Source organism: Puma concolor, chromosome B1 (assembly GCF_028749965.1).
Source record: "Puma concolor isolate L17-30 chromosome B1, mPumCon1.1.hap2, whole genome shotgun sequence".
Classification (NCBI taxonomy): Eukaryota; Metazoa; Chordata; class Mammalia; order Carnivora; family Felidae; genus Puma; species Puma concolor.
In genome coordinates, this window is record NC_141670.1 from 198161662 (window position 1) to 198172534 (window position 10873).

At 45.7% G+C, this 10873-nt stretch overlaps 1 protein-coding gene across 1 annotated transcript in view; it reads left to right on the plus strand.

Moving 5' to 3' along the window:
• Nucleotides 1-9348, plus strand: part of RAB28 (RAB28, member RAS oncogene family) — a 114745-nt gene extending 105397 nt beyond the window's left edge. Inside the window, exon 7 of the mRNA XM_086705434.1 lies at nucleotides 9184-9348. Within this exon, the coding sequence (XP_086561560.1) occupies nucleotides 9184-9348 (165 nt within the window). The remainder of the gene's footprint in view (nucleotides 1-9183) is intronic.
• Nucleotides 9349-10873: the final 1525 nt, after the last annotated feature.

Genomic DNA, 10873 nt, shown 5'->3' on the forward strand with positions numbered 1-10873 from the left:
TCTGGTTCAGTCAGTTCCAGCACACTGCTGCCCAAAGTCCTACTCTAGTGCCTTACACACTCACATTTTATTTGTGTTGTGATGAGAAGTTCAGCGATGGGCAGCTCAGGGCTGGTGGCTTGGTGAGGTCATCAGGGACCCAGACATTTTCTGCTCCACCATGCTGAGAATGGGTCCTTCATCCTCATGGGTATTGCTGCAAGATTGCAAGATGGCTGCCATCCCTTCAGACTCCGCATCCACATCCTATGCAGCAAGAAAAGGGAAGGAGAAAAAGGGTGACATGTGTTTATTTGGGAAGAGACTCAGTATACTTTCCAATTGCTGCTGTAACAAATTATTACATGTTTAACAAAAAAACAACAGTGGCTAAAATCAGCACAAATTTATTACCTTCTACTTCTGGAGGTCAGAAGTCCTTAATGATTCTCACTGGGCTAAGGTTGAGGGGCCGGTAGGGCTGTGTTCTTCTGTGGAGGCTCTAGGCAGTCACTGAATTTCTTGGCTTATGGTCTCATTCTGTCCTCAAAGCCAGGAATAGCCAGTTGGGTCTTTCTCTCCTCATATCACTTGGACTCTGCTCTTGTCACATCTCTTTCTCTGATTTCCCTGCTCCCCCCTTGTTCATTTATGAGGCCCTTGTGGTGACATTTGACCTACCTGGCTAATCTAGAATAAGCTCCCCATCTCAAGATCCCTACCTTAATCCTATGTGCAAAGTCCCTTTTGCCAGAGAAGGTAACATTCACAAGTTCCAATGATTAGGACATGAGCAACTTTGGGGGCCATTATTCTGCCTACCACAGACACCTTCCCAAGGGGCTATTTCCTACCTCCCACTGCCCAGATCTGAACTGTCACAAGGCCATCCTGAGTACAAGACAGGCTGGAAGATCAAGTTTTAGCTTTTAGAACAATATAGAAAGCTTGAATAAGGAGGCAGCAGTTGGAAATGACAATTGTGTCCACCAACCAACAATGTCTGCCATATTGGGAAACAGAAATTAATAGCCAAGCAGGTCTGTCCGGAAGTCTGCACTTGACTCAATGTACTTATTATTTACATAATATAATAATAATAATTATTATATTAATTAATTATATAAATTAATATAATTATTATTATTTTTTAAATAGGCTGCTCTCCTAAATTAGTAATTGGTGGGTTTGCTATATGAAAGGTCATTGTTTGAGCATACTTCCTTGCTTGCCTGTCCTTTTCTCTTCTTCTCTTCCTCTGTGGGTTTATCTCAGGTTTCTAGCCTATCTCCTGGCATGTAGTAGACAAAGGAGATGAGTTTCCAGGCTCACTTTCTCGTCTTACCCAGGATGGGTGAGAGGTTGACCACTATTCTCTTCAAATCAAGGCGGAGGGGATAGGGATGTAGCATAATCCAGTTGCTCTCACCTATCCATCGTCAATCTTGTTGGACAATTTGTCCCACGTGGCTCTTCCATCCATTTTTCAATTGCTTAGACCCTGTAATGGGAGGAGTCATGGGCAAGGAGTTAGGTAGTCAGATATGTTGACATGGAGACTAGAGTTGCCTACAGGGAGGAAGGACTTCCTGGTGCAAGAGGACACAATGGCTCCTCACTGGCTTCACCACAGTACCTGACGGGAAGCAGGTCATAGAAAAGTTTGTAACTGGGAGACCCGTTCCTCCCCAAGTTGGCCACTGCAAAGAGGATAGAACCCAAGAGCAAATAGTCTTGTGGTGTCACTCAGGTAAACCTCCAATAGGCAAGCAGGGGAAGTTGGAACAAGACCGTGTCACTCAAGGTCCTATTTATAAGGTAAGAAATGGCAGAACTTCACTACCCTCAAAAGCTTTGTTGCACTTAGAAACTTCTAGGCTTTTTCATTTTGACAGAGATAGCTAATGTGACAGTGCATCTCTGAGGTGAAGCTACAGCAGCTATGTTTTTTAGAGTTTAAGCATTTTTGTTCTCCTTCCACAGTCCTGATTATGTCTACTTTGCTAACTTGCGTATGTATATGTGCTTCACCAATCTTTTGGGCGCACAGGTGAAGTAAAAATAAATGTGAAAACGAACAAGAGATTGGGCAAGCAAGAGGCAAGCTAGGAAATCAGCTCTGGGTGTCCGAGGGAAGCCAGGACGGTCAGAGGGCCGGGGGACTGAGAAGCCACAGGAAGCAGGGGGCGATTTGGATAAACACTTGATGTCTCTATATGGTGCTGAGGTCGGAGGAGGCCCGGAAGGAATTTCAGGGAAGAGATATTATAGACTAAGAACTTCCCTTTTGAGCCTCTCTAAACAAGGGCTTCGTATGCATATGGAGTGGTGTGGTTTTTCTCGCTGCTGCTTCTCCTTTCTGTAAACCGCATGTGCTGCATAAATGAAGCCTGGCGTCATCCAGATGCCGTTGAGCTGGCTGAGAAGCTGCCCGAGGACACCCGGGAGCCCTTGGAATAGGCTCCATGCCTCTCTTTGTCCCTTCCTGTGCTCTGCCTCATGGTAGTATCCTGGATTGTACAGGATCTTGTGAATCCACTTACTCCTGTTTGCCCGCGGGAGCCTTTGGAGGTAAACTTGATTCATCCAGGTGATTCAAGGCATGTTTTGTGACAGGGCATCTATCTTCACACATGGTGTGGGGCCAGCACAAACCAAAGGCTCTCCACCTCAATACACGATCATTGTTCAGACACGCATGGGAAGCACACGTTCTTTAAAAAAAAAAAAAAAAAAATGTGGTTAAGTATATATAACATGACACTTGCCATTTTAAATAACCTTTTAAAGTTGATTTATTTTGAGAGAGACAGAGAGCGTGCATGAGCGAGGGAGAGGGGCAGAGGGAGAGACAGAGAGCATCGCGAGCAGACGCCGTGCCCAGCGCAGAGACCAGCGTGGGGCATGACCCGTCGCATGACCATGAGATCATGACCTGAGCCGAAACAAAGAGTCAGGCGCTTCACGGACTGAGCCACCCAGGCGCCACCCCCCCCATTTTAATCATTTTTAAGGGCACAGTTCAGTACATTCACGTCGTTGTTCAACCATCGATACTGTCAGTCTCCAGAACTTCTCCAGCTTTCCAAAGGGAAACTCTGTTCCCATTAAACAGTGGTTCTTCCTGTCCCTTCTTCCTCGCCTCTGGCGACCAGCATTCTGTACCATCCCACCGTCTGTTGCAATGAACGTGACTACTCTTGGCACATCATGTCAGTGGAATCGTGCAGTATCTGTCCTTTTGCACCTATATTCTTTCACTTTGGGTAATGTCTTCAGGGCTCATCCATGTTATAGTATGTGTCAGAGTATATGTACTATGTGTCCACGCAATTGTATGTATATATCCTATTTTGTTTATCCATTCATCTCTTGCCAGGTGTGTCTCATTCCGGTTTTGATGTCTGTTTCCCTAAAGATGAGTCACTTGGGGTATCTTTTCATGCACTTACTGCCCATTTGCAGATCTTTGGAGAAATGTCAACTAAGGTCTTTTGCCTCTTTTTATTTTTTTTAACCAAGTTGTTTATATTTTGTTGTCAAGTTGCATACGTTATGGAATACTTGCATAACAGACCAGGGAACAGTGATAAGTGTCACGTTCAGAGTCCTCACTCGCCAGTAAACGGGCCTGCCCACCCTTCCCTCATTTTAGGTCAAGGTTTTAAAGTTTCATTTACAACCGTTTGTGTCTGGAATATTCCAGTCTCCTGTTGTCACCTTGGCAATCACTGGGCATTTCAGCGAGAAGATATCCATGCAAATGGCATAGCATTGTTTTAGAACTAAGGAATCCAGAGAGAGGAGAGTTGGAAATCTGGCAGCTGGTCTATTGACTCTATAATGTCGACTTGGGCAGAGGGCCTGAAATGGTAGAACCCAACCCAAGTTTTCCATGTTCTAATTATCTTTTGACCACTGTTGGGCAAAGCTCCATTTGGCTTACCTTACTGGCACTTCTGCTGCCCATGCCGTCTTGAGGGAAAATAGGGTGGCTCTCTGAAGAAAACGCCATGGAATGTTAAAAAAAAACAAAGCAAGTCGGCCTTACGGCCAGGGGTGGGGGGATGTGAGAGTGGAGTGAGAAGGAACTCCAGCCTCTGAGTACCCCTCCAAGTCTTCAGAGAAGCCCAAGAAGCGACTACATCTTCAGTCCTCCAGGAACTTGCCCTGTCAGCGTTGTGTGGCTTCAGTTTTATTCCTCTGCCACTCTTGATTTCTGGAGCCATCCATCTTCTGGGCATTGCTCGTCGATGCTGGCCCCAGGGCTGCTGATACCTACTAGTACCTGCTCAAGGCTGCTGGAACTGGCCTCAAACACACCACGTCCACTTGGTGCTCTTGGCATCAAGGTTCGCAGGTACCCTGCCCTGAAGCTGTCCCATTCTTCTCAGATTTGCTTTTCTATGGCAACCCCCTTACTGCAAATCCAGCCCGAGCCCTGTGTACAGGACCTTCTGGCTCTCTGTCTACCTGACAACAGGAGCTCTACCCAGACCCACCCCACAGATGCAGACAAGTTGCTCTCTCACCACACTTGTGTCCAGGAGCTCACTCTGTTGAGGGCAAGCTTTGCTCTTCCAGGACAGTCTTATCTCTCTTCCTTATTAAAATATATCCCATTGGGACCCCACTATGCCTCCATCATTGCCAGCTGTGAATAAACCTCAGGGTGGGCACAGATGAGGCTCAGACTAGGATCCCAGTGTATTATTATTCTTAATTAATTAATTAATTAATTAAAGTTCAAGTTAGTTAACATACAGTGTAGTCTTGGTTTCGGGAGTAGAACCCAGTGGTTCTACTTGCATATAACACCCAGTGCTCATCTCAACATGTCCATCACGTATTTAGCACATCCCCCTACCCACCGCCCCTCCAGCAACCCTCAGTTTGTTCTCTGTATTGAAGAGTCTCTTATGGTTTGCCTCCCTCTCTGTTTTTATCGTATTTTATCTTTCCTTCTTTTCTCCTATGTTCATCCATTTTGTTTCTTAAATTCCACATATGAGTGAAATCATATGGTATTTTTCTTTCTCTGACTGACTTATTTCACTTAGCAGAATATACTCTAGTTCCATCTATGCTGTTGTATATGGCAAGATTTCATTCTTTTTGATCACTGGGTAATATTCCATTACACACACACACACACACACACACACACACACACACACACACACACACACACCAATCTTCTCAATCTTCTTTATCATTCATCAGTCGATGGGCATTTGGGCTCTTTCCATAATTTGGCTATTGTTGATAGTGCTGCTATCAACATTGGGGTGCATGTGCCTCTTTGAATCAGCATTTTTATATCCTTTGAATAAATACCTAGTAGCACAATTTCTGGGTCATAAGGTAGTTCTATTTTTAATTTTCTGAGGAACTTCCATACTGTTTTCCAGAGTGGCTGTTTTCTGGTATATTCTTTTGAGGAGAAAGACACTATATTTCAGCTACAGTTATTCATTCACTCGTTTTCTCTGGAGATGATTCTAACAAAAAAGTACTTCCATGTTTCAAGTTGCAAGGTCTAAATTTTATTCCTTCACTGAGAATACTTGGGCATTGTATCTTAAAATGTTTTGCTCTGTTCTTAAGTATACACACACATACACACACACACACACACACACACACACACACACACACACACACACACCCCTACTAACGTATTCATTTCTGAATCCTCCTGGGGAGATTGAGGAACCTAGAGAATTTAATTGAGTTTAGAGTCTACCTGGAATAACGAAAAGAACAGCCATTAAAGGCTAATGGGATGCATTTATTATTCTGCTAGGCTCTTCTGTATACTCTTTCAATAAACAACTCCAGTGGAGAAGAACCCAGAGCTAGGCTGTATAACATTGGGACTCACAGACGGGGAAGTCAAAGTGCTGTGCTCATTGAAGAAATATTTCCTTTTTTTCACATGGCTTTAAATGGCATTATAATCAAAGATGGAAGAAGCACTTGTGGTTAATTTAACAGATCCGTTAGTGAAAGGACCTTTGGACACATGTCCAAACTTTTCATTATATAAATAGGGAAACCGCTCAAATGGGGAAAATAACTTGCTTGAACTCAAATCCTAAGAGCCAAGTGTCACTTGTCCATCATCTGTGGCCAAATAAGCCTATGCGGGTAGTTCTGAATCATAGTTATTATCCTCAAACTGTTTGTAAATGGTTGTTACTGACTAGTAATGACTCGTGGTATTTACCTTTCCAGGGTCTAACATTTTAACATGTCACAGAAACTTGATGCCTAGGAAGAAGGTTTTGATGGTAAAATCAGCTCTATTCTGAGACCATCTAGAAAACGGGCTGGGCAGGGCTCTTTACCTAGGGTCTTTGGAAGGACTTCCAAATTTGGAAGGACTTCCAAATTCCACTGATATTATATGAATTATTTTATGCACGGGTAGGTTTGTGTGTTTTCTTTAGGGAGAGGATCTGTTTATCCTGGACTCTCTTGGTTGTATAAGACAGAAACCTTGAGCATAAAGGTAATTTATTGGCTTATTTTTCATGGGCTTATACCCAGGGCACTAATAGCTTCCAGAATGGCTGAATATGGTTATTCTGTTTCTCTTTTCCACCTCTCAACTAAACTCGCCTGTCACTTCATTTCTGATTTGATGTTCTCTCTCCTTGGTGGACAAAAAAAAGCCATCAACAACTCCACACTCACCCCTCCCAGCTTAGTACTTCCGGATGGTAAGAGAGTGACTGTTAGTCCCCAGCATGGGTCACATAGACCAGCCTTCACCATCCCTGGGGCTAGGGCCTTGAGCTCCTCTGGCTGATCACCCTGGGGTTGCACACACTGATATTGACAGTCTTACTTCTAGAGCCATATGTGGGGAGAGGTCCACACAGAGGGCAGAAGGAGGGGGCCGGTAGTGCACATGGAGCATAGGCTGCCATTCACCAGATTTTCAAAGGGTCTGTGATCGAAAAGTTGAAAAACTGTAGGCATTTCTAAGAGCAAAGGCCATATTATGGACCTCCTCCTAAACACTCTCCTGGTCTAACTTAAGGAGATAGGATGTTTTATTTTTATCCAGGAACACATGTTTTGCTTCATCCACACAGGTGTGCTTTGAGTTCTCACGCTGCGATGTAAATGTGTTTGCGATTTCAGTTTCTTATTCGGAGACATTTTGTGTCTGGCTTGGCTTCCTCTGTGCAGTCTACAGATAGGGTCCCTGCCAATTTACATGGAATAAATAAAACAGTTCTGCTCTCTGTAAGATGTAATTTGCACACCATGTGATTTTGTCACAGCCTGACCGCTGTGACTGTCATCCCTGGAGGAGCTACACAGTTCTCGTCCATCAGGACCCAGGAGCATCCTAATCCCCGGAGATCTCACAGCACAACCTTGCTTCCCTCAGCCTCGGGGCCTGGGAGCCCATCCAACTAAGTGCTGTACTGCGGGCTCAAAACCTTTACAGAATCCCATGAACGTTCAACTTGTTTGGTCTTCCTTTCTTGGGGAATTAAAAGAAGTAATATTTGGGGCCGTTCTAAAGAGGGGAATCATCCTCCCCCGGATTGATAGAGAACACCTACCCAGGAGAATGGAAATTAGACAAAGTGTGGTGCTGATGAGGAACAGAGGGAATGAGCTTTCATTAGGTGTACATTAGAGAATTTGTGTTAGTGTTCCCCTGAGGCTCTTTCTGATGGCCTATCAGGGTGTATTGAGGGGCTATTAAACTCCAGGGCTTTCCGTGTGGGAAGTCAAGTGGGACGGGGGTGGGGGTGCCGGAGGTGCAAGGAGTCGGGGACAAGAGGGAGTCCTGCTCAGCTCTCTTGTCTCAGGGGCCATCCTGCTGGATCAATAACCCTCCACCGACTTACCTCCCTAGGGAGCTAAGTTCTGCCACAGGGAGTATTCTCCCAGAATTCTACCTGCTACCTTCCCTCAGGTCACCTGTGAGGCTCCAGAGACCTAGGAAATAAAGCTCTAGTACTATGCTAGAAATGTTCACCTGAGCCTATCTGCATGCTTGCCCAGGGCTGAGATGCCGGGGTAGGGATATTACACGAGTCACATTTGTCAGTTGAAGAGCACGGTGAGTTGACTGTGCAGAAGAGTGTCTTGTCAATGTGAGCACCACCATCTCCCACCATGAAGATTTCATGCTCCTCCCTAAATCACAGGGCCTGGAGCCTGGGAATGACCCGTCCCAGAATTCCTTGCAGCAAGCCTCCAGCTCGGATTTCATTATCGACAACGGGCCCCAAGGGGTGACTTACAAGGGGGAACAGAGGCCAAAGCAGTATCATTGCTTCTCTGGCAGCAGTGAGGGGTGGGTTTGGGCAAGTGGGGGGCTTTGTGGTGGCTTCCAGGTGTTATCCTGGAGTTAACCCTTTGCTGCCTGTGGTTTTCATCAGTGGTCATTCTTTGACTCCTTCAACTTTGGCTCCTTTCGAAGTTAGTAGTGAAGCAGGGGGCTGGTGGAAGCCGTCCCTGTCTCTCTCTTCTTCAGGTCTCCCTGTGGTTTCGTTAGAACCGATTTCCCTTTCTGTGTGAACTACCTGCAGTGTATTTTTCTGGCTGTTCCGTGACTGCTACTGAAAAGCGTTTGTATATGCAAAGATGTCTGTGCGTGACAGGGAGTGTGAAAATTCAGAGTTTTTGAAAAGCCCAAAGCCCCAAGTGGGCTTGGGAAGAATACCACGTGCTGTAAGTGTTGCCTCAATAAAGCGGTTATTTGGGGACCGAGTCTGATGGAATTTCTGGGCAGTGGCTGTTTGATTTAAGAGAGGATATTTAGTATTGTAACATACTATTATCTTCAGAATGCTAAGAAACCAAAACAAAACAATCCAAGATACTATTTTGTTAATGTGAATTCCTTGAAGTGGAGCTCAATGAAATCTTGGTTGGTGGCGGTACTTGGAAGACAGGAGTGATTCTTAAGGATTCGAAGGAGAGAGGCCTGAGCCCCACAGAGGGAGGAGCTTCAGGTTCTCCACTGGGCTTGGGCTGCTCCCTCACCTTTGTGGGTCTGTGCTCAAATGTTATCTTGTCAGTGAAGTTCTCTATGAGTGAACGCCATTTCAAACCACCTTCACCTCCACCCTTCTGAGCCTTGCCTTTTCCCCATTTCTGCTTCCTTGCTCCCTTTTTCATCATGGTGCAAGGTGTCTGACAGACTGTATCTTACCTGGTTTGCTCTTACAGTGCAGAACCGGCTTGGGATTCTCTCTCTCCACTGACTCCCATAAAGGCAGACAGGTTTGTCTGTGGTGTTCACGGCTCTACCCTCAGTGCCCGAACTCTCCTTGGCACCTACTCGACACTCAACAGGTAGTTGTTGAACAAGCGAGTCTCATTACCCACATGTAACCACAGGTAATACTTTCTTTTCTTCTTCTTACATGTATATTTAATATAGCTCTATACGGGATCTTAGATTCGTGTTTATTTTTTTTTTTAATTTTAGTCTTTTCCACTTAGCCTGAAGGAGTGCATCTCAATGGAAAATAAAATGAAGATGCACACGTTTTTCTCCAGGATTTGAGGTGTGGAGGGCGGGATGGGTAAAGCCTGGTTTGTAGCACTTGGCTAGTCTACTGGCTCTGCCTCCTGCTGGGGGCTCTTGCTGGTGTCTGAAGGGAGGAAAGTGCCACAATGAAAACAACAGTCTTCACCACACATCACTGAAATATCTGAAAATGTCACTGAAAGAGACAAAGCCAAGAGGGTGGCAAATTTTCCCCAGACTTCCCCGGGCTGGGGAGGGGGCAGCACAGTGGTCTCCCGCTTCTGGGGCAGTAAGTGGCCCAGAGATGTCACCTGACCAGGCCCAGTGGGAGAAGACGAAATGGCAGGTTCTGTCCCTCAGCCAAGAGGGCCTTGTTTCCGGCCAACAGTGTGTGTGTCCTTGGGCACACAGGGGACACTGGGTGGGGACTTTCTGAATGGATTGGAAAGAAGTAGGAGGCAGGGGCTCCCGGAGAGCCTGACGATACTGTTTTTACACTCGGATTGCGGACTCTGTTTTACTCTCAGGCTGCGACAGCCTCAGAAGCCACGGATTATACCTCTGCTCCTCCAGCTCCCTGGTTGCAGAGACCATGACAGGGACCCCTTCTGTTCTTTCCTGTCCCTTCTCCTCTGTGTGAGACGACAACTTCAGTACAAATATAGGACGGCTGTCACGCCTGCTGGGAACAGGCACGTATCACATTAATTAAGTTGTTTTTTCAGCCTTAGCCTTTGTCAAGTGGTATTGGGTGGCTCTGATTTAGTGGTAAAGACAAATCATACTCAGAAGTCTCAAATCTTGGGGCGCCTGGGTGGCTTGGTTGGTTAAGCGTCCGACTTTGGCTCAGGTCATGATCTCACGGTCTGTGAGTTTGAGCCCTGCGTCGGGCTCTGTGCTGACAGCTCAGAGCCTGGAGCCCGTTTCAGATTCTGTGTATCCCTCTCTCTGCCCCTCCCTTGTTCATGCTCTCTCTCTGTCTCAAAAATAAATAAACGTTAAAAAAAATTAAAAAAAAAAAGAAGTCTTAAATCTTATGAAAATACTTGTTGATGAGACAGTGATCTAGAACACCATCATCTAAGAGAACTTTCTGTGCTGTCCACTGTGGTGGTCATGAGCACATGGAGTGAGGCTGGCGTGACTGAAGAACCGAACTTCTAAATTTCTTAAATTCTTATCAGTTTGAGGGACGCCTGGGTGGCTCAGTCGGTTGAACATCCAACTCTCAGATCATGATCTCATGATTGGTGAGTTCGAGTCCTGCATCTGGCTCTGCGCTGGCAGCCTGGAGCCGGCTTGGGATTCTCTCTCTCCCTCTCTCTCTCTCTCTGCCCCTCCCCTGCTCCTGCTGGCTCTGTCTCTCTCAAAATAAATAAATTAATT